The following is a 24,223-nucleotide window of genomic DNA, read 5'->3' on the forward strand; positions in this document are numbered from 1 at the left end:
TACGGCCAAAAGACGCTTTAATTTGACAATGGGGTTCTATCATATCGTGTGTGCCATCGAGATCTCTGCATTGGGGCCTTGGGCGACTGAAGCATCTGCCAAAAGAACAGGGAAAGAGACAGAGAAAGATCGTAATTAACGGCTTTTCCCTTTGTTTATTAATTTCTTTAAATTTTTATTCAAATACCTTGGCCTTTGTTTTTTGGGTCTTGACTTAATGAGTCAGGAATCTGAGCATCTGACCTAAACAATGCAGCACAAAAAGCGAGCCACATAGACATAGGGTGTGTGGCCAGTGTGATAGAGAAAGAAAGAGATTCCTCAACGAGGAGAGGCAAAAAGAGCTCGGGAACCATAGCTTTTGCTTTGAAAAGTCAGCAACCTACAGCAAACGACAAATACCCTTTGACATCAAACAATTGTAAACGTAATGTGAATGTACAAAAATGTGCTTCTAGTTGAATACTTGTAAACGATACCATTATCAATGGTCCAAATCCAATACCATATACCCAAAAAATAAAAAATAAAAAATAAAAGATAGCATGCACTTTCTCTTGCTTTCATGTTTTGAAACTGTTAAAGTAACAACACACAGCACAAGTTCTGTTTTGGGGTTGCACTTTAACCTCGAATCCAAAGCCAAGTAGAAGTACTCAGAGTCAACTACCATTCAATATTATATATACTATTATTGATTTTTTTTTTTTTAAAATACAAAAAAAACCCACCCGTGTGTTCTTCCGTGAAATCTTTGTGGTGTCAACGAAAGGACTCTAATATCTAAGGCCAACCACAAAAAAGTGTCTCCTAGGAAGCTTCCTACCTCACTTCCTCCTCAGCTCGCTTTCCCTTTTTTCCATTTGCTTTGGTAAATTTGGTTGGATACCTGTGCCTCCTCAAAAATCCCATCTTTAAAAAGGCCAAAAGACCCACCAAAGCTCTCTATCCGTTTTCACTCTCACCCTTTGTTCCACTCATCACTTAGCACTAGAAGTTGCAGTTGCAGTGGACTGGTTGGTACATCTTCCATCTCCATTCATCTCATATTTTGTTTATCTTAGCTTGGTGTTTTTGTTTCTTTTATGGGCACAGCTTACTTTTGCTTGAATTAGTGTGTGTTTGTGTGAATGTGGTCTTTTGGATTGATTCATCAGTATGTTTTTTTTGAGTCCCCCTTGTTCTTTTAGCTATAATACTTGAAGATATGCTTTATTTCCTGAGAAAATAGATATATGTTCTTTTTTGGAAACTAGATTTGGGCTAGAATGTCAAGATCCATTTAAGATAAAAGGGTTCTTTTCAGTGGTACTCAAACCATTAATTTCATCTTGTCTAAGATATAAAAAAAAGTTCGTTACTTTTCACTCTCTTCTAGTGCTTTTCTTTAGTCATTTTTGTATCCCCTCCAAATCACTAGCTAGCGCCTCTTTTATTTCTGTCTTGAAGAATTTACCTTTCTTCTGATGTTTGTTTGCATCTGCAGTCTGAATTCTCGATTATTAGAATTAGAAACTTCCCATGATGTGTTGTTATGCCCTATTTCCTATTAAGCTCCATCTATGGCTTAGATTGTTATTGCAAACTAAAGAATCAGGATGTTATTGACAAATTAATTCCAAAGCTAGCTTCTTGGATGGTTATGTGACTCTTATACGCGTGTTAATCTGTGTATTGTCACATTCTTTTGAGACTGATTCCTTAGCCTTTTTGACTCTCTGTGATTGTATATGATATCCATAAATGTAAATTTTTATTATTATTATTTATTTAGCTGAGTGCATAAATGTAAAATTCTCAAACTGGATTTCAGTCAGTAGTCACTATTAACACCATTACCCCTTTATTATTGTAGTTCTTTTACAACAATTTCTATTCAATGGAGCATGATCATTGTGAGTCATCGAGAACTACTCGGAAGAGAAAGTTTCAAGAAGATGGTATCTTGAGCTTCTCCATGGACAATCTCAATCAAGACCTTCTTGAAAGGGTCCTCTCATGGCTTCCAACATCCACATTTTTCCGCCTAAATTCAGTGTGCAAGAGATGGAAATCAGTTGCAGCTTCTGTGAGTTTCAAGCTTGCCTGCTCTCAAGTTCCTTCTCGGGATCCATGGTTTTTCATGGTTGATCCCCATCTCAATCAATCAATTGTCTTTGACTCTGCTGAGAGAAGTTGGAAGAAACTTGATCATCCACCTCTCCTCCAGAAAGACTCTAACCAAAATTCCATGCCTGTCGCAGCTTCTGGTGGCTTGATCTGTTTCCGCAATTTAACAGGCAACTTTATTATATGCAATCTCGTGACAGGATCCTGCAGAGAACTCCCTCCATTGGATGCAGCCCAACGAAATCAAACTATTCATGCTATTGTGATGAATACATCTTCTGAATACGGTGGCTCCTACAAGCTTGTGTTAGTCTATGGTGAACTTCCAAAGCTCTCATGTATAGTCTATGACTCAAGCATTGGTTGTTGGGAGTGGGAGGCTGCATTAAGTAGGAAGGTTGAAAATTCTCTAGAATTTGATTCTGATGATGACAATGCTGTGTATTTTCTTAGCAAGGCTGGAAATTTAGTGGCAACCAACATGCAGAGAAGCCCATCTAAACAATACTCGTCGGTTATTACTAGTAAAGATGGTGAGGAGATTTTATATTTCCTTAGCTCCTCAGGGAAGGTTGTCACTTGCAATCTGACCCACAAGTGCTTCTCGGAGTACCCCAGGTTGCTGCCTGTATATTCTGAGTACTCCATTGATATCGTGGAATGTGGAGGTGAAATGCTGGTTGTTTTGTTGTCAGAATTCCTTGAAAGTGCAAGCCTTAGGGTGTGGAGGTATGATGAGGATATTCGGACTTGGCACCAGATCGCAGCAATGCCTCCAGCAATGTCACAGGAGTGGTTTGGCAAGAAGGTGGATATAAACTGTGTTGGAACAGGTCACCAAATATTGGTCTGCTTAAACTCTGGCGAACTATTTAGCTATGTTCTTTGTGATGTGGTGACCAATGAATGGGTTGAATTGCCCAAATGTTGTGTGAAAGGTAAAGCCTTAGAATTCATGTCTGCCTTTTCATTTGAGCCCAGGATTGAGGCTACCGTATGAGAGCAGAATGTTTGGTGTGGGAGAGTTGAATTGAGGATTGACGAGTGCCATCTTTTAATTTCCTTTTTTCCTTTTTATCTTATTTCTTTTTCTGTTTCATATTCTTTTAGCATTTTGTATTTATTTATTTATTTTAATTTATTGGAATTGTTTAACCAAACCAGCCAATGGAAATCATCCAGATTGTAGATGACATATTGTGAGATATGGTTTCCTTTATCAGTGTCTTATACTTGTACTACCTTTTAATAATTAGCTTGTAATTAGTAGAAAGTTGACACCTGACAGTAATGTGCAAATTAACTTTCTTTGAGTGAAAATTACCAAATTTCTAAGTAAGAAATTCCCCTGATGAAAGCCACATAATTGATAGAAAGTTAACAAAATCATATGCCTTAATGAGATCAATTTTTAGAGTGCATTTGGCAAAACCCTTGTCATTGTGATAGTTTTTCACAATCTCTTAAGCTAATTTTTTTTCAGCTGTACTTCTACAGTTCTACCTAGAATAAAGGTGGTTTGATTTTGGCTAATCAACTTTCTCAAGCTAGGCTTGAATCTATTGGCCAAAATTTTACTAATATATTGCAGCATGAGAGTGATCTAAACAACCCCATGCATCCTTGAAGAATCGGATACCTTACGTACAAAAGTTATAATAGTTGCATTAAACTCCCCCAAAAGCCTATCAAATCTGAGAAATGATTGCACAACCTCAACCTCTACAGCATCATTATTCACCTTCTGCCAGCCCTTCTTAAAAAATTGAGCCGTGAGTGAATCCATATGGTCTAGGAGCTTTTTATCCATTCATAGTGATAATGGCTTGCGGAATCTCTTCTACATTTACCTTAGCTTGTATGTAGCTCCTTTTGCTGACTTGAGATCTGTCTGTTGCTGGTTAATCATTGCAGCATCTTCTTCAGTAAATGCGTTAGCTGGTGTGCTAAAAGATGTTCGTAACTAAAAACTAACTTCCATGTCTTTATGTAAGTAAAGCTATCTTTGGATCCCCTATATGTTCAACCACTTTACCTTTGACATCAGCTTCAGAGAAGAGATTAATCAGCATTTCTCAAAGATTTAAAGCAAAGAAACAAAAAATAGACTCATAGAGGCACTATTTCTGTTTGTAAATGAACTCAATTTGACTTGGATTCATTATCATGTCTTTCAGCCAAACACAGCATAAATCTCTCTTTATTGACTTATATATATATAGCGCTCCCCTTATAGCTTTAACTTTGGAGTGAAATTTTCATGACCTGTTCAAGAAAATCTTTATGCTTAAACCAAAAGTTGATTAATTTGAAAGGTTTAGGACTAGTCATGTGGGTAATTCAATACACGAGTGTATTATATATGTACATTATTTCATAATTCAAAACATGAGTGTATTATATATGTATTAAATTTCATATTAAGTTACACACCGTTGTTTTGTTTAAGTATTTTCCATTAATGGCATAATACGTAATAAGTTTTTGGTTTAAATTTAAACGATGTTTAAAATGTAGAGTCTAATTTGAGGGTAAGGCTTCTCTTATATGGATAGGAGTACAGGACGGGATACAAGAGATACGTACATATTTTAAGACACGTTTCAGTATCAAGTCCCCTCCAATGCTCAAAACCAATCAAAGAAGTCAAATGCAAATTTGAAACTTTTGATTGAGGCTTAATTTGGCCCTTAAATTACTGGATTTAAAATGTAACTTAACCTAAAATTTAAAATTATAATTTGAAAGGGAAGTTATAAATTATGGTAATTAGCATGTTAGTTTAACATATTATTTCACCCTACCATCCAATTAATTCATTAATTTGATAGTTTTGGTATTAATAATGTTGTGAATGAAAATTTTATAATAGAGTGTAGACATTACAGTTAAGATTCTTCAATTAAATCCAAACATATAGGTATATTGAATTTAATTGTGGTTAAAAATGATAATATCTCTTGCGTTTTATTTGTTTTATTATTATTTTTATACAAGACAAAAATTTTACTTTAACATAATTTAAGTGTATATGTATGTAAAATTCCTTCCTCAATACTTGAATATTTTACATCTAAAAATATTTTAAGTTGAAACAAATCGGAACGTAAGATTAATGTATTTAAGTCTTTTTTTTTCCCACCATTAATCATATACTTTTTGGTTCTCAGGTTAAAAAAAAAAAAAAAAAAAAACAGCAATTAAAAATTTTGTAATGTAAAAGTAACTGACGTGGCAAGGCATAATTGGGTAACGTGGACAAGAATTGACAGAAAGACTTTGGAGCTGAGCGGAGTCGACTCGTCCTTTCGAGTGCAATCAATATCGTATTCCCTTTTAAACCGGTTTCGGTGACCTCCTCGACAAGAAAATATCAATTTTTATATATTTATATCCAAAAACCGAACAGAAGATTTGCAAAACAAAAAAACACAAGAACTCAAAAATCAAAAGATGAAGAGAATGGAACGCGAAGAGGAATGTTTGAAACAAGAATTAGAGGAATTGCAAAAACAACTCGGAAAGAAGCTAAAGTTCGAGGAAGCTGTCTCCTCCCTCAACTCTCTCCTCCAAGATCGCTATCCCTCTGCCTCTCCCTCTCTCCACAGATTGGTTTGACCCCAATTTCTTTCTTTACAATTCTCTAATCCTCTCTCCCTCTCTCTTTGTTTTCAATTCTAACCCTTATCATTATTATTATCCAATGGCAGTTTTATACTGTTATATGCCGAGTTGCAACCGTGTTAAAGACTCGGTACACGGCACCCGGGTTTTGGCTCGCCGGATTGGGGCTTTTTGAAAAGGCTGTATGTTTAATTTCTGATACTTCCGAGAAAGAATATTTGAAGACTTGCATTTTGCAAGCTAAGGAGCATTTGCATCAACTAGACAATCCTAATGAGCCTCCACAATCGTCCAATCGAGGTCTAAACAAGTCACAATCCTTTTGCTTTTTATTAAATTGAATTGTATGTTTGAGAAGTTTAGGATTGATTGATTTTTTGTTGTTGTTGTGGGTTGATTTTCAGGGTATCTATTTGAGGGGCATCTTACTGTGGATCCAGAGCCACCGCAGCCTAATTGGCTGGTGCATACGAATCTCTTGACGACTGCTGCTACGCTCATTGCAGCCGAATCCTCTTCTCAAGGCCGCGCGGAAAATGATGATAACAACAACACGTCGGAGAATGCTGCTGGGCTACTTCAGGATCTCATGAGCAGGCTGGATGATGTTTTGCCGCTGGTGGTAATTCTCTAGTTACCCGGCTCTTTAAGTTTCATATGTTAGGATAGAAAAAGAAAACAATTTGATGAATCCCATTTGTAGAAAAATATGTTATACAATTAGTTTAGCTTTCACTTTTGCGGGGTTTAGGAGAGATGATTAGTAGGCAGGGAAAATGTTTATTGATAAAAAAAACACAAGTTAACATGATTATCATGCCTATGTTTGATCTTATTTAAATGGTGCTTGGTTGATATATTAGTTTTGTTAAAAAACAAATAAATTCTTTTTTTTGTTCCCACTTTCAAGGAGTTAACATGGTTATCATGTCTATGTTTTTAAGATCCCGGATGATGATGTTATACCCTCAAGAGCCCCACCTGCCAGTAAAGAAGTAGTTGCAAAGCTTCCGGTCGTTATTCTTACAGAGGAAATTCTTGCGAAGCTTGGAACAGATGCAGAGTGTGCGATTTGCAGGGAGAACTTGGTTGTGGGTGACAAGATGCAAGAGTTGCCTTGCAAGCACACCTTCCACCCTCCTTGTCTAAAGCCGTGGCTGGTAATTTACCTTTACCAGATTGCTTGGGATTTTGGGGGGTTGTTTATTCTTTCAATTATTATGGATCTGATATAATTTGTTTGGTTAGTGAGTAATAATTAGGATTACGAACAAATTATTAATTAAATGATATAGGATTTCCATTCAACTTAATACTACTTATGGCAGGATGAGCACAATTCTTGTCCAATTTGTCGCCATGAGTTGCTAACTGATGATCATGCCTATGAGAGCCGGAAAGAGCGGGAAAAGGAGGCTGAAGAAGAGAGGAAAGGTGCTGCAAATGCCATTCGTGGTGGTGAATACATGTACGTTTAAAGTAGCTTCACTTTTCACCATAAAAGACTTGTCAATAAGTGTGATTACTGCACTTATAGACATGATTTATTGATTGTTGGAACAGTTGAGGTTACAGAAAGAAATTTTAGCTTCTTGTTTTGTACTTCTGTTTTTGTGCTGGATTTACTTCCATTTCAGTACCAATTGAATTGACTTACCAAGATGTGCATTTGAAAACTTGCTTGTATGTTTGTTTACTTTTGATTTGCACTTACATTCTAAGGTGTAGTGTCCTTTCTGGAGGTAAGTGGCTGTGGTGGTGCTTCTTGTCCTGTTGATGCTAATTGGAGTTCAGACATAGAATAGACCACGTATGGTTCTTCATTTTGTTTTTATTGGGAAATGTTGAGTCGATTGAGACAGCTCCAATGAAGCACATCTCTTGCATTTTCTTTCACAAATCCCAGAGGAGAGCCGAATTAGGTTATTTATCTGTTACAACTTTTTTTTTTTTTTTTTTAAAAATATAGATAATAAAATTTCCTTAAGCTAATGAAATCAAACAGAAATGACTAATGAGCTATGCTGGTTGTATATCCAAAGGTTCAAAAGAATTACAAATATATTTAATCAATAAACTCTTCCAGAGAAGGTCTCAAGGGATCCAAGAAGAGTTAATTAGAAAAGTATCCAATAAACCAAGCTTTGAGATTCTCTATAGATAGCTCTTGATCTTTAATTGTCTCCCTATTCCTCTCCTTCTGTACAAGTTATAGCTACCCAATCTGTGTTCCTTAAAAATTTAGAACTTCTACACCTCATTGAAACAACCTTATCACTGACTTAGGTATCATCCATTTCACTCCAAAAGCAACAAAAATAAAATTTCTTAACTCCATAGTTACTGAACAATGCAATAACAAATCGTACAAAGATTCATAGCTACATTTGCATGTAACACAGCTATTTCCCATTATGATTCCCCTTATTATAAGATTATCCAATGTAAGAATTTTCTCCTAGATTGCTATCCACGCTAAAAGCTACCTTTGAAGGAATTTTGACCTTCCAAACTGCTTTCCATGGAAACGTGACCTTGCGGATACTTTCTTAATTTACCAGTTGTGTTGCCCATTGAAGTCTCTTCACTTCAGCTATTGCTGGATTACTTTTGATAGCGCCATTGTTAGGTCTCCTCATTATATGTTGAACCTTTTTCTGTACTCCATTCTGTGAATCGTCTTATGCCTCCAGGTGGCTATCCTTTAAGGAATTCAACCTTGGCTATTATTTAATGAATTCTATGACCTAAGAAAGCATCTCAGTTGCAAAGCTTTGAAATATATTCCATAACCACTGTTGTAAACATTGTAAACAACTCTCTGGTCAGCTCTGGCTTGAATAGCTCATTTTCGGTGTTCTCTAGCATTTTGATCAATTGGAATGGGGGAATTAGCCTTCAGTGTTTAGTTTGGAAACTCCATTTTTTTTTTTTTTGCTCAACCACACTGCCTTAGCAAATGTAGCAAGAACTGGAGGTTGAATTCATCCACTGCTTTACAAAGTGAGCAAGCTACTTGCTCGGAATCAATAAATCAGGCTAGACTGCATTTTGAGTAGGACTGTGTGCGGGTTGGATTGGACGGATTGAGTGAAAAAAATTTAACCAATCCACCATTGTTGGGTTGGAAAAATTCTGAACTGCTGCTGACTCACCAAGCTTCAAAAAAGGCAAGTTGGTTGAAAATTTGGGTGGTTTCAACTTGGCGGGTTGGGCTAGTTAGTTGTAGTTGTGTTGTGCACTACACTTATTTTTATTTTTATTTTTTTACCATTTACTGATAAATTTACATTGTATTTTCTCTAAATCCTATAAATCATTGAAGGAAATCATAGGAAGCGATCAACTTCCCCATAAATTAAGCCATAATCAAAGTACACGTCTTAATCTATGTATATTTTCTAAATTTTTCTATATATATAGAAAGTACCGTATCCATGCCATTATATATGCTTATGAATGTGTCAGGAAAATCATTCATTTTTCATGTTGTATGTAAATTATGGAGTTAACAAAAAATAAAATATAAACTTATATTTGATATGAGATAAAGACTTAAAAAGATGAAAACACACACACACAAAGGTGAGTTGGGTCAGGTTTTGTCAGTTTTATAAAACTCAACCTGTCACCCAACCCAACCCGCCACTTTAATAGTTGAATCTGCGCAACCCGCTTGAAAATCTATATTATATCCATGCAAGGCGGTGCAGAGTGGAGTGGGTTGGACGATTTAGGCGAATTAAGCGGGTTATTACACAAGCCTAATTTTGAGAGTAGAACTTTGGCAGCAATCCCCAAAGATTCATTTTTAATATTTCATGGAGCCGGTTTTTCCATATTTTGTTCCATAGTTCCATGCCATCCTGGTTGAATCTTGATTGCTGAGCTCTTTTGTATGTTATATGTTGATAACAGTGAAGTCTCCTTTTCTCTATCCAACCCAAATGGAGTTTATTAGCCTCAAAATTATTCTTCTAGGAAATTTCGCCTAATTGCATCACAGGATTTTTCATCAAATAGACTGGAGAGTTTTCCCTCATCCCATCTTGCACTCTGGCTACTAAACAGATTGGCTACTAGCGTTAGTTACCTATCCACTTGCAACTACATTGTCATCGATTGGTGAAACAAGAATTTAAAAAAGCAACATCATATTCTATGATATATAAAATGTAAATCACAAATAAAATAAAATTATAATACCTTCTTGAAGTGGTTCATTTAAGTTAAAACAATCTTTTGGAGCAAAGTAGCGAGTCTTACTTGCAACTACATTCACATCCATTGGTGCTATAATATACATGTATTATGAATAAAAATTAACATCATATTAATTTTAACATAATTTTTTTAAAATAAATATGAATCAAATAAAGTACTATAATGGTACCCTGTTTAATAATTCCTCAACCTTTATTGACATTTCTTCATCTCTTCTTCTTTTTGATATTGGTAAGTGAAAGAAAGTGAGTTTGATATTGGTAAAGTAAAAGAAAGAGGATAGAAAAATAAGATTTGGTGGGAAATAAAGAGTGAAATAGAGGGAAATGTGTTAAGAGGGCAATTTTGTTCAAAGAGTAACATTTATTCATGTCAGTCAAATTTCTCTGCCTCATTCATTTATCACAATTTTTTTATTAGGTCTCCACTTTAATTCATCCTTAACAACCACCGCATGGTGCTTGTTAACATTTGCCATTAAAAAAAAAAAAAGAGGATAATAAAAGAATGAATATGCCTGGTGTATCATCATAAAGTTTAAATCTGTTACAAAAGTCTCTTGTAATATTTATCTGGTGTTGCATAACCGAAGATCAAATGGGCTCTAATGGACCCTTAATTGGGCCGCAACATTAAGTTGGTAAGAAATAAGAAAGGGAACCCAAACAGTGAAAAATAAATAAATAAATAAAAATTTTCTGTGTCACGTCGACTCGAGTTCTGAATGATCTGGCAATCGTGGCTGAAGCATCTACATAACTTTAATTTTCACAATTCCCTTTTATATAAATAATTTCACCAACCCGAATTTAAAAATATTTGTGGACTTTACTACTTCAGCAAATAGCAGCTGAGCACTGAGACTGAGTGGAGAGATACAGAAATGGAATTGGCTCTATCCTTCTCATCCTCCTCTTCTGTTTTGGGTATCAAACATAAACACCATAGAACCATTTCTCCAATTCCATATCATACATACTCTTCTTCACACAAATACTCACCTACAAATGGAACCTCTTCCTCTCTCTGTCTCTGTCTCTGTCTCAATACAACAATGCTTTCCAATGGGTATGTAGGGAGAGACATCAACAACAGCAGCTTCAAAATTCCTAACAATAATAGCAGTAGTAGTTCTAAGATTTATAGGAGGCAAGATTCTTGTCTTGTAATTGCTCCACCCAATGGCAAGACGCCACGTGCCATCATCAAATTCTTGGGCGGTGCTTTCATTGGAGCTGTTCCTGAAGTCACTTACAGGTAATAATAGTCATTTCTTCATTTTTTTGTTTTTTTTTTCCAATTTGGTTTATATATATTTATCTGATGTTATAATAGTTTTTGTTGCAATTTGTAGCTACTTAATTGAGCAGTTAGCGAAGGAAGGGTTTGTTATAATATCTGTGCCTTATAATGTAACATTCGACCATGCCCACGCTGCCAAACAAGTTTACGAGAGATTCAATTCCTGTTTGGATTCAATCCTAATCTCTGGATTGCCCCATGCCAATTTAACACCCCAACAACTTGTTAACCTTCCTCTCTTTTCTGTTGGCCATAGGTTCGTTTATTTCATCATAGTTTTTCTATAACATTACGTTTTTAACAACTCAATACTCATATGCTAACAACACCTCTTCTTTCTAGCAATGGCGCGCTTCTCCAAGTACTCACCGGAAGCTATTTCTCTGAAAACATACCAAAGGTTTGGTTTTCCTTGACCTTGTATGCGGATTTATAGCTGTAATTGAATTATTTAAATAAGTCGTATGACTATTAAATGGCTCATGTGTTTGAGCCGCCGTGAAGTGGGTTAAAGGAAGTTTTCTCCAAATCAGTTTAGAGTAAAATTCTATTTTTATTTTATAATTGAAGTTTTGTTTAGTTTGATATTATATTATAAGTAAAGCAATTTTGCGGTTGTGGAGTGTAACAAAAGGATGTTATCTCTTGTGGAAGGCTAATGCCATAATCTCGTACAACAACAGGTCGGCAACAGAGGCAGTGCCTTATTTCGAGCAGGTAACTTATAGTCGCGTTTCTTTCATGATATATATAGTGCTTCATTTTACTAGAGCTTTTATGGTTGTCTTGCCATTTTCTTTCACAAACTCAAAAATATATTGCAAACCTGCTTGCTGGTAGAATAAGCTTGAGCAATCTGTCCTTAAAAAAGAACTTTCCTGCACCAAAAGACAAGTCATGGTAGGAGTAAGTTTAAACATATGATGGACAGTTATGAATTGATCAAATAAATGCATAAATTGATAGTACACTTGTTCTTGAAATAGTGTTTTGCGTATCAACCTGCCAAAGATAAATGCATTTTGGTACAAGAACAAAGGGGGGGCCCCTTAACCCTGTTTTAGTCTTTAGGCAAGAAGTTCTACAAGACTCTCTCTTTTTTTAAGGTTTCATGAAATGTTGATTTTAGATTTCCCATTTGGAAAATATGGTTGGGTTCATGTCTAATTGGACTTAAATTAAGGAAAGATAACGCTGCATTTATTGTTGACATACCCTTGAGTTAATGGTATAATCAAGGCTTTTTTTTTTTTTTTTTTTTAATCTTAATATCTTCAACTGGAAAGGGTGTTTCCCTGCTTATATGCTAGTCCTTAAATCTCACTAGAGTCACTACATATGAGCAATGGCTCATGAAAGCCTCTAATATCCATGGATGTCTTTAGATTTTCATGTCTGAGAGATATTACACTCATGTAAGGGGTCCTGGGATCAAGTCACGATGGATATAAAGGTATTGTGGGAAGATATAAGCATGATTGCCAATGAGCAAGCCTGAATCCAGAGTAGAAAATGAAAGCTTTTTTAAATCATAAGAAGTCCATATATCTACACCGATAAGGGTTTTTTGTATGTGTTTGGAATGGAAGTAACTGTATGGATTGGGTATTTTTATCACTTGGAAAAAACCACTTGCACCAAACTATTGTCTAATTAATGTTGTGCATTAAAAATTTGTGGTGCAATTGTGCAGTTGGGTCCTTTAGTTCGTCAGATGAAGCCAGTTGTAGAAGCATCTCCAGTTTATTCAATGGCTAGGAGTGCATCAGGTACCATTGTAACTTATGCTAAGTTGGTGACTTTTTGATAATTTTACTATTTAGATTCTACATTTGGTCACTTGACATCTTGCTTTCCCCTTTGCAATAGTCTTGCTTCAGTTCTTAGTGTGTTCTTTAGTGATGCATGAAGCTTGATTCATTTCTTGGATATATATTTACTAATTACGATTGATTTTCAACAAAAATATTTACTAATTGCTACTTGTTATCAATCTGATTCATTGGACTTGTTATCAATCTGATTCATTGGGTTGTACAGAAGACAAGATATGGAAAGTTTTAAAATAAATTTTAATCTACTGTATGTCTGCCAATTCCAAATTTTGCAGTAATTTCTGCAACAAGATAAAATACAAAACCTCATGAAATGGGAAACCTTGATACCACTGTACTTGTTCTAATGACTCCTAGTTATGCTCATGATTTTAGCCTGATTTTGGTGGTGTTTACTGCTCATTAAATATTATCGAAACTTCATGCCTTTTTTCCTAACTAGTGTCCTGAGAATTTTCTTATAGGTTGCATGGGCAATGACTTTGGACTGAACTTTGACACAAAATGGACAAACAATCATTTGAACTTTTTGAAAATAAGATACGATTGACAAAGTACACATCATTAATGGACATTTATATACACCATTCAAAGGCTAAAATATCAACTACTTTTGGTCAATTCCACTGATCATTCTTCTATATTTAGCATATATTGTGCAAATTCTCTGTTAAATCAGAGGCTAATGGCCTGAAGCTCCATGAAGTGTTATTTTTATTTTTTTTGCTACCTTCAATCCCTTAGATGCCTATAATCTAAATTGAATACTGCACATAACTGGTGTCTCATCATATGTTGTGTGATGTTTATCTATATCAAATGCTTACATGCTACTGCTGCCTGTCTAGGAGATGCATGGAAAGTGCTACTTGATGCAGCTGGATCAATGATACCAGATAGTGAGCAGGAATCCCTCATTTCACTGACCAAATTTGTTGATCAGTTGCCATCAGTACTAAATCAGGTACATGGATATATGTTTGATACTACCTAAGCAGTCAAATCCTTGGTCTTTATGGATCATTGGTTTGGCCTTCACTACTTGCAGAGGTAACCATGTTTTGAACTAAACCGTTATAGTTGATGAGGCTCCTTCTAGATGCACTTAAACTGTTTCTTGGAGTAAATAAGGTCCACACAAGATTTTATCAGTAATCATAGGCAATTAATGAGTTTGGAATGCATTTAATGATCATGCAGTGAGTCTTTTTTTGGCTTCATAGTTTTCTGTCCTGATGCTTCTTTTCTGTTTACAGCTTTTTAAATGGTAGTGTAGTTCTGTTAAGTACAGTTTTGATAATTTATGAAGGTTCTGTTAGGTTACTGAAGGGATTTCAGAGTTCAGGCCAACACCATCTGAGAATCGTGATTGTTTTAGGAGCTCATACAATGTCCAACACACCCTATTGGTATGTAAAGTGCCCCTTTATTCTAGAATTTTGTTAAAATTGATGGGATATGTTCTGGATGGTTTATTTATTTATTGTGTTTTAGGTGAAGTTCAACTCTGACACAATTGACGAGACAGACCTTCTTGAAGAGACATTAAAGCCTCGTGTGGAGTTCAATGGTGGGACACTAGAAAAGGTCCAATTGAGTGGTAACCATATCACACCATGTATACAGGTATATGTATTTTTTATAATGTTCTTGCTTTTATAAGTGTGGGCATTTTTTTTAAAGAATTTATATGGTCAAGTGATGCATTGTTTATTTGCAAAATCTTTCCCAAAATAATAAAAAAAATAAAAAAAATCCATATGTAAGCTAAATGAACATGACAAAGATGCAAAATCTATTTTATCAAACCTTATGGTTACTTTTATATACTGATGTGAAAATATTTTTTTTGTCAAGTACCATGCCACAGAGAAAGCTATTTCAAGTGAAACATTTCATAATCATAATTAAGTTTCAACACATGCTGCTCAATTAAGGTCGACGTTGGTCTATATTTCTCCACTAGTGGTAGCTGTGATAAATAATCTCTCATACTAGCATACATAGATCTAGGCTGAGGTTTTCCTTTCTCAAAATTCCTTTATCCGCTTCATGTAGTGTACAGTGAGAAATCTACAATGGCAATAGCTAGACTGTTAGAACATCTAGATGGAACAGGAAAGTTCACAGTTGGTCCTTGTTCCCTGTGACAGGAAACATTTTACTTACATTTTGCGCTATTTTTTCCTTTGATGAAAACTTGCATGACTTTTCTATGATCATACATCCTTGTCTTTTTACTTTTTCATTTTCTATTTTTTATTTTATTGTTGTCCTGATCAGGAACCAAAGTGGCAAGTTGGTTATGTGTATACTCCAGCTGATGCTATTGCTCAGGGGCTTAAAACTCTTTCATTGAATGAGACCAGAGAGCTTTCCAGAACCATAAGCAACTGGTTCAGGCGTTTTGAAGATTGAAATGCCAGCAGTTCTACTAGAAGAGAAAAGGTTATGTTGTACCGGTGTTGAGTTTGTATTCACACAATTAGTGTGGGCAGCTTCATATCAAAATTCTAGTCCAGGAGCAGCATTGCAGCGCATAGAGTTTCAAAAAAAATTTCTCTTTGGCTTATTGCACTACATAGAGTATAAAGTTTGAACCTAAAGATGAGTGTTTCAAAATGCTGTGTATAGTTTTTATTTTTTATTATCTTTTCTTACTTTTGTTTTTATTTTTAAGTATCTTTTCTTACTTTTATTAAACAGGTTCAGTTGGCCATATATTGGTATTGCTCTCTCTTTTTTTTGTTATTTTTTTCCCTCCTTTTCTCTTTCTTTTGGGTTTTACATGCTGCAATAGTAAGTGCATACGCTGATTAACATTTGCTTTGCAATAGCATGTTGGATGATTTGCACGGTTTCAGCTCGAGTTTGTCATCTTATTCTAATGGTTAAGACGTTAAGCTTCTTGCTAGAAGATGGGAGAACAAATTAAAAAAAAAAAAAAAAAAAAGCCCACACACACACGAACAACCTAAAATGCTCACACACACATGAACAACTTGGAGATCGGCAGAGGTTTAGATTTTAGAACCTAATTTCTTTCAGAAATCAGAATACCATCTTGAAGCATCTAGACAGTGTATACGGTCAATTTTTCTGCATTGAAGCCAAAAAAGTGGAGGAGCTTTCTGCTTCAGAATTATCACTTATGTTAGAGGTAACGAAGATTGACATATGTTTGAGTTTTTTTGCGACAATGGACTTGTTTGGGGTTGTTCACGGACAATGTATTTTATTTTAAACTCATAAGCAAATTATAGTTAAAAATGTTTTTTTTCCTCTGATTAGATTGGGAATTATACCACCTGGAAGGAGCAGGTTGTGCCAATTGATCTAGAGTTGATTGTCAAAATTTATTTTTTTGGATAAAAGGTGGTTGTCAAGTTCTTTGCGAGATTAATGGCTTGTCGACCGTTCAGTTGGAAAATCTCAATATGTCGGGGTTCACTGTGGCTGATATCATATATTGTTGGAGTCGGATGGTTTGAGTAATAAAGACTGGCAATTTCACTAAAAAAAAAAAAAAAAAAAAAAAAAGTTCAAATAGCTCATTTTCTTTTACTTTCCTTTAAATTTTCTCAGCAACCAAACTGAACCAATTACACTTAAAAATTCATTTTCTTTCACTTTTCTTTACATTTTTTCAGCAACCAAACAGAGTTAATAAACACCACACTTCAATCACTCATTTCAAAAATAAACAAAAGAAACTCAAATAAAAAATAGAGAAAAAACCCAGTTGAATCGATACTAACTCTATGGAAAAGGAAATCGAGAATTGGAGAGCTCTGATGAGTTCATCTATGGCGGTCTAACAAGAACTTCGATTCACCAAAGATCTATGAGAATTTGCGACGAAGTTCTTGTTCTGATCTCGTACAAATGCCGAAACAACATGGGCCTTGAGCTACGCGTGTGTCCTGAATTGACAGATGCAAGAGAATCAAAGCTTAGGACATGTTTGGCAGCTAGGAAAATGAGAAGAAAACCCAAGTAAAGCAAAGAGAAAATAAAAATTGCCACCCCTAAGAGCATCTCCAACAAGTTTTTAGGAAAATTAATTGCAAATGATTATTCAGCACACTTATAACAATATTTTTTCTCAAATGGTTTAGAGAATTTCAGTCAGGTTTGATTAATTGCAAGTAAAATATGAGTATTAGTTGTGTTCTTTCACTTAAACATAATTTATACTCAGGCTTGGTGATTATTAACAAGTGTTATAAATCATGTGTTGCATTTGTCTCGATCCTGTAGGACATGTGCCAAAGTAAATTTTCATTCCTTTCTTTCTTTAAGGACTGTTATCCCATTGTTTTAACTCCCACTTACTCAACATTTTTCCTTTGTGAAAGTGGAAGTGGAAGAGGACAGTAGAGGTACATTTTTTGTAGAAGTCTCTCACGTACTTCAATTTCACAGTCGAACAGCATGAATGACAATCTTGTTTTTTTGGGTGGTTTGAATCTCCTCTCAACGAATATTACAATGTGGAGAGCAGGAGAGGGTTGGAAGACACATAGGGAACACAAGGTTTTTCTTTTGGTTCTAATATAGCAGCTGTTTTCCTTTGATCTTAGTAGGGTTAGTAATGTCTTTATGTTAGAAGTTCTTTCTCTCTTCCTTGTGTATGTGTTTATTTTTATTAAAAAAAAAAAAAAAGTAAGGTTAGTAAGGTTTAAACACATATTGAGTTTGGGCTGAAAATTGGCACAAATCCGACTTTGGAAGCAAAATAGGAATAATTTCATAATACGCTTTCATTTGACCAAAAGTAGGCTCATTCAACCAAGTTCTTGAATCTAGCTCAACCGAGTTTTGACTTTGCTTGAATGATCTTGGTTTGATTAGCACAAAATTTTTCCAACTTCAAACATGGTCTTCATTGCCCAAAATTACAACGAAAGAATAACCCAAGTACATAAAAATTTGTCACAGAATTAGCCAATGCTAAAAATCCTAACAATATTGTATGGAAGATAAGAAGTATATCTAGTATCAAATCATGCTATACATCTTTTCCTCATAAAATTTTTTATAAGGGGATTAGAGTCCCTAGGATTCGAACAATCTGGAGAGAGGTGGAGCTACCTATCAAGCAAGAGACTCGGTGGTATATATCTCTTAAATTTTGATGTGTTCTCATGAACCATGTGACAAGGTCAAAATGCATGCAAGTATGCAACAAATGAGTACAAATTCTTTCTTTGAAAATTCTTTTTACAAGGTATTATTACTTCTTATTCTAGGTTAAGAGTCTTGTGGTTTAAAGGCAATTTTTGGTGTTCTAACAGAGACGTCCAAGTTTAAATCCTCTATTAATTTCTCAACTATTGAATTGAATAAAAAATTCTCATTTTGAATTAAAAACTTTGCTTGATGATTGTGAGGGTCAGTGGACCTAACTAACCTCTTTTAATTAATTTGGGGCTGGAAATGCTGCAACAAGGCACCTATATATTGTCCATTATATGTGTGGTTGCGAAGGAACATGAAAGATCATGAAAACAAGAGATCTTATACAATTTGGATGGAAAGGGTTCTACTTCTACGTATGGTTTTGGTTTTGGGTACCTTTTTCTTATACTTTATCATACTGAAACAATACAAGAAGATTTTTTTTTTTATTTGGCTCAAATCATTTTAGATATACAACAGATTATCGATGTTGAGAGTTGAAATGCAGGTGCACACTCGTGGACGGGCCATTGTTTATTGGAATGCATGCACTCTCTCTCTCTCTGTGTACTGTGTTACTGTTACCCATTGCATGCATGCCACCGACAACACCTATTATCATGTGCTCGCATTGAAGTGACATTAATCTATTTCGGCGTTCACAATCTGAATGTATTTAACTCTATTTATTATCGTTGCTCTTCTTTAAGTCAACTTTTTTTTTTTTGGACAACGGATGTAATGTTATAAGTTCTATCGATACTTGTTAAGAGGACTAATATTATTGAATGTAATTCGTCTTTTAAAAAGAAACAATATATATGTACGTATGATTCATTTGTTAGTCGTAATGTGCATACGTAAAGCTAATGTACTTGGTCCATTTTTTTTTAATTGTGTATAATTTTGACTTTATAAGTTAATTTGTACGCAGCTTGATTTTCAGCATCTGCCTTAAAGGCATCGATACATAATCTATTTCAAGAGGGATCTAGGTCCTATCCATGCCAATCAACCTCTTAGAACATCCCTAACCAGCCTTGGAAATGTCAAATGTAAGCAACATTTAGTATTTAGGCCCAAAATATGCTCAGCAGCCGAAAGGCTAAAAGTGGGAAAGTGCAAATTTTTTTGGCATAGTGCTACAGTGCGATCTTACATGTAAGATGGCACTGTAGCACTATGCCAAAAATAATATTAATATTTTATTCATACTTTTCTCTCTCATCTCTCATATCTCTCTGTCTTTCTCTGTCTCTCACTCCCTTTCCTCTCTTTCTCCCTTTTCTCTATCACACTTTCTCATATACTACATGGCATTGAGCATCATGCACCAGATCGGAGCTCACACTTTCTCATATACGAACTCAGCCGATACAATCGGGATGGTGAGTGTAGCATCTATGTAGAAATCTCCGATGTCGAGTCTCCGATGCAAGGTCTAAAAACCAAACGTGGATTTCGGTCCGTCATCGCTATTGAGTTCGTGCAGATCGCGGATGCTTGGAGGGACACGAGCCTTTCTCTCAGTGGTGTGCAAAGCCTTCGCAATGGAGCCAATCTCTCTGTGGTGTGTTGTGGGTGCTGATTGGGTTTGTTTAGATCAACAGGTGGCTGATGTGGTGGTTTTGCCATGGGGGTTATGGTGTGGTTTTGCTGTGGGGGTTATGGTTTTGCCATGGGTTTCTGGGCTCGGCTTTGTGTGTGTGTGTGTGTGTGTTTTTTTTTTCCCTCTTTGGTGGTTCTTGTAGTGGCTGTTTCTCATGGTTGTTGGTTGTGATTTTTTTTTCTCTTAATGGTTTTTGTGGTGGCTGTTTCTTGCAGTGTTTGTTGTTGGTGGTGCGTTTGGTGGGTTTTTTAATGGGTTTTGGTGGTTGGCAGGGCGGTGGCGTGGTGGTGGTTGCTAGCTAGTGGCATGGTGGGTTTGCTGGGATGTGAGTGACAGTGGTTTTACGATGGTGGTGATGTTTTAGACCTAGAGAGACCTTGCTGGTTGTGGAGTTTTGTTTTTTTTGTCTTTTTTGTCTTTTTTTTTTTTTTTCTTGTGCTATTTCTTGTGCTAGAGTTTGAGGGAGAGAGACGAAAAGGAAGAGAGAGAGAGAGAGAGAGAGAGAGAGAGAAATAGTAAAAAAGAATATTTAAATAAACTGGGAAAAAAATAGAGTTTTGAGATGTTGGGTGTATTGGAAAATGATATGTTATAATTGATAAAGTAGCTTTTTGAAATGGTAAAATAAGATGGGATGAGATTTCCGGTTGTAAATGCTCTTAGATAGTACTTGACTCTTAAAGGATGTGAACGATTCAACCTAAGTTTGTAAATAATCTAAATTGAAAGAGCTACTTAGTCTTAATTATATAATTCATCATTTCCTTTTCTTTCCCCTTCTTATCATTTATATCCTTCATAAATACGAGTTTCATGCGTTTGACTTACATGTGAGATCCACATGTATTAAATTTAAAGGCGACATCCATATTAGTGTAATACGCTAGACAAATGGAATAATTTCACTCATATCTTTATAAGCTTTTAGAAAGAAAGAAAGAAAAAACGAAAATATATTATCAATGTTTGGTTAACACTCCACTCTTTATCCATAGGGAACAATCAATGTATAGCAATTGATGATGTATGGAATCAGTTAGTTAAACACTTCGGCTTCGGTGGACTACGACGTTAGCAAAGGCCTATAAAGAGAGAAAACAGTCAAAGGGTGACCGGGACGAACCGGCCAAACACCTTTCGATGATAAAATTAGTTTTTTCTTCCAACGGAGTTCCAACTTTATTCAATGTAAAATCTCAGGAAATTCATACCTTTGCATGGTTAAGACCGGTCCTTATATAGGGTATTCTAGGGCGGTTACTAGTTCAATAACTTCCCCCCGAATCTTGGAATCCGGACATAACCTCCTCAACAGCTATAAAAATCATAACCGCCGTTAGAAGTTACATACGTGGGAGGGATTGGCGGCGATGAACACGGGTTGATGAACCGCTCCAAAATTTGCTAAGTGTTTGCGTAGTCGTCCATGCGCTCTGCGCATGGACGACTCTTTGTCGTGCCGTTGTGTGGTCGTCCATGCACCTTGCACATGGACGATTCTTTCGACTTGATTCCCTGAAGTTTGATCAATTGCCCAACATCCCAAGGACGAGATATCTGGACGAATAGGAGATGGCCTAGTTGTTTGGCTAACCGTTCCTCATGGACGACCCATCTAGACGAACCATAGATGTGATTTTTTGTTATCCATCAGTTGCCCCCTTGTCCAGGGTGTCGTCCAGGGATATTATAGGGATTTTATCCCATTTATATAGCCACGTGTCATGGTTTAATTCGTTAAGCGATTAAATCGATTACATTTCCCCACGCGATTGCCACGTGTCATTTTCTTAGTGGATGGTATCGCTTCGCTGACCCTACTCCTGGGCCCTATAAATAGGCACATTCTCTTTCTTGCCCTCCACCTTTCTCATAAACTTCCTTCTGCTATCTCGTCCAAGATTCTCGTCTAGCGTTCGTCCTAGTTCTCAGGTACTTCCTCTTCTTTTTAGGTTTTCGTCTTGACCTTTACTTTAGTTATGTCTTCGTCTAGTAGTATAGAGAGAGAAATAGATGAGTATCAGGACGTCTCGTCTGGAAGTTATGAGAGTGGTAAGGGTAGCACTAGTTTAAGTAGCAGTTCCTTGGACGAGCAGTATTCGTCCGGGGTTCCTGGCATTTCCTTAGAAGAATTTCAGGAAATGCAACGTAGGATGGCCTCTGGAGCTAGGGCTAGCTCGTCCAAAGCGCCACCCAGCCCTTCTCAGGACGAGGAGGAGGAAGAGGAAAACATCATATATAGCTGTGCACCTAAGGTAGCATCCACTTTGGACGCTCCTAAGTTAAAAACATTAGTAGATAGATACCAAATTCCTATCGAGTTTGAACCTCGTCTACCCAGGGAAGGAGAGTGGTGTTGTTCACCTTCTTCTGGTTTGGGAGTATACTCGTCTTATCTCTTAGCTGGTCTTAGGTTTCCCCTAAATTCCTTTTGTAGAGGTCTTCTTCATAGGTTAGGTATTGGTCCCAATCAACTCAATCCCAATGGTTGGAGGACAATAGTCGCCATGCAAGTGTTATGGCGTGAGGCACTGGAAGGGGAACGTCCTATAACAGTGGACGAGTTCCTCTACTGTTATAAGCCTTCAGAAATAAAGCAGTCAGCTGGTTTTTACTAGTTCTCGTCCAGAGGCTCTCACTATAGCTTAATAAAGGGCTATAGCTCGTCTGATAGGCTCTGGAAACGAGTTTTTTTATCATTTCTGGAAACTGGGCTGGGGACCCAATAGATGTTAGTAATGCCCCCTTCCCTCCTTTTAACAGCCCCATAGGTCGCCTTCGTCCTGAGGGTATGTTTTCTTTTCATGTTATTTATTTTATTCCTTACACTTTCTAACTTTCATTCGTCTAACTACCTTTCTTTTGTTGGTGCAGCTATTACTCGTCCACGTTTGGACAGATCTTACTTGGATCGAATTGACCAAGTACGCGCCTTCTCTAGAAGGACTTTCCATGATTTAGTAACTCTCAGCATTTTAGCTACGTGGGGTCTCGGTCCAGAACCAACTGCTGAGAATCTAAGTCACGAAGAAACTACTCGTAGGAGTAAGTATCGTCCAGCTCTTTCCATTTCCATCTCTATTGTTAACATTATATATATATATATATATATATATATTTTTTTTATTATCATTTTAACTGATTTCCTTCATTGTAGGAATATTTACAATGAGAGAAAATAGGGAAAAAACAATAACCAGTGGGGATGAGGATGCTCCTGTGCCTCCAGTCGTCCAGAAGGCTACCGTCCAGCCTGGGAAGAGGAAGTCCAAGAAGATTTAAAGTGCCGTGGACCTGGACGACCTTCCTAGTCGTCGAGGTCCTAAAAAACTAAAAACCACTCAGACTTCTCTTCCCAAGGTCCCCAAATTCACTCCTCCAACGGTGAATCTGGACGAGTCTCCTACCAATGTGGAGCCCGTCCAGACAATTCATCCTGTTCAGACTGATCCTGCACCTTCAACTAAGACCTCTCGGAAGCCTCATCCGTCAGAGCAATCAAATCGTCCCTCTAACTTGGTGTTGGACGAGGGGTATGCGTGGAGGACGTTCAAAGGAATCGTCACTGACAACAAAGTTAACCAATGTTACAACATGTCAGTGAAGGAATTTGAACATTCTGGCGTCCACGACCTCTTTAAGGTAGGACCTTAACTCGTCCTAGTGTTGCTTTTTTTTTTTTTTTTTTTTTTTTTAATACATATCTTGCTAACTCTCATTCGTCCATGCACAGGCTATGTCAAACTTTCATACAGCGACGTGCCAGGCCAAGAAACTTGCTAAGGAGGCCAAGACGGCAAAAGAGAAGGCTAAGGAGCTGAGCAATGAAGTTTTGCTAAAAAAGAGGGAGGTGATCAGGCTGACAGATGAAGTCAACTGTTTGCTTGGAATTGAGACCAAACTGAAGGACGAGGTTGAGGAACTTAAAGCAGATGCTATTGAAAAAGATACTCGCATCGCATACTTGGAGGGACAAGTTTCAGAGTTTAATTCGTCCTTGGAGAAAGCACGTGAAGAAGCCATATCAGCCTTCAAGAAGTCTGACAAATACAAGCATCGTCTAGACAGCCATTACGCTGCTGGGTATGAGGATTTCCGTGCTAATGCCAAGGACGCATTCCCTGACTTGAACTTCGATGTATTTAAGATCCCCCTTGCCACAGAGAGTTCCTTGCTTATGACGGGTTCTGAGGACGTGAATGTGGAGGACGATGCCACTAATGAGGTGAACCAGGACGATCCGAAGACAAACCCAGGAAATTGAATTCATCTTTCAGAAAGTTTTTAATGTTTTTCTTTTTTTGTTTAAAAGTGCCCTAGTGTTTTGGGCTTTTACTTG

The 24,223-nt window shown here is 36.5% G+C and overlaps 3 protein-coding genes across 4 annotated transcripts; all 3 read left to right on the forward strand.

The window, feature by feature from the left end:
- The first annotated feature begins 763 nt into the window (after positions 1–763).
- Positions 764–3,337, forward strand: LOC111993868 (F-box only protein 13). 2 transcript variants are annotated; one of them, XM_024025691.2, is made up of 2 exons: positions 764–1,020; positions 1,856–3,337. In XM_024025691.2, the coding sequence occupies exon 2, from the start codon at positions 1,880–1,882 to the stop codon at positions 3,107–3,109; it is 1,230 nt and encodes a 409-aa protein (XP_023881459.1). In that variant the 5' UTR covers positions 764–1,020; positions 1,856–1,879; the 3' UTR covers positions 3,110–3,337. The 2 variants fall into 2 exon arrangements, with proteins under 2 accessions (XP_023881459.1, XP_023881458.1); XM_024025690.2 differs by having other exon boundaries at positions 764–1,016.
- Positions 3,338–5,469: 2,132 nt separating this feature from the next.
- Positions 5,470–7,393, forward strand: LOC111993870 (E3 ubiquitin-protein ligase AIP2). Its single transcript, XM_024025695.2, has 5 exons — positions 5,470–5,721; positions 5,820–6,033; positions 6,138–6,355; positions 6,678–6,893; positions 7,062–7,393. The coding sequence occupies exons 1-5, from the start codon at positions 5,563–5,565 to the stop codon at positions 7,209–7,211; spliced, it is 957 nt and encodes a 318-aa protein (XP_023881463.1). The 5' UTR covers positions 5,470–5,562; the 3' UTR covers positions 7,212–7,393.
- A 3,369-nt stretch (positions 7,394–10,762) lies between these two features.
- Positions 10,763–15,845, forward strand: LOC111993864 (uncharacterized). Its single transcript, XM_024025683.2, has 9 exons — positions 10,763–11,214; positions 11,312–11,515; positions 11,602–11,659; positions 11,914–11,976; positions 12,953–13,028; positions 13,943–14,058; positions 14,414–14,503; positions 14,589–14,720; positions 15,378–15,845. The coding sequence occupies exons 1-9, from the start codon at positions 10,841–10,843 to the stop codon at positions 15,510–15,512; spliced, it is 1,248 nt and encodes a 415-aa protein (XP_023881451.1). The 5' UTR covers positions 10,763–10,840; the 3' UTR covers positions 15,513–15,845.
- The last annotated feature ends 8,378 nt before the right edge of the window (positions 15,846–24,223 follow it).

The sequence above is a fragment of the Quercus suber genome, unplaced genomic scaffold (assembly GCF_002906115.3).
Source record: "Quercus suber isolate HL8 unplaced genomic scaffold, Cork oak 2.0 scaffold_51, whole genome shotgun sequence".
Lineage (NCBI taxonomy): Eukaryota > Viridiplantae > Streptophyta > Magnoliopsida > Fagales > Fagaceae > Quercus > Quercus suber.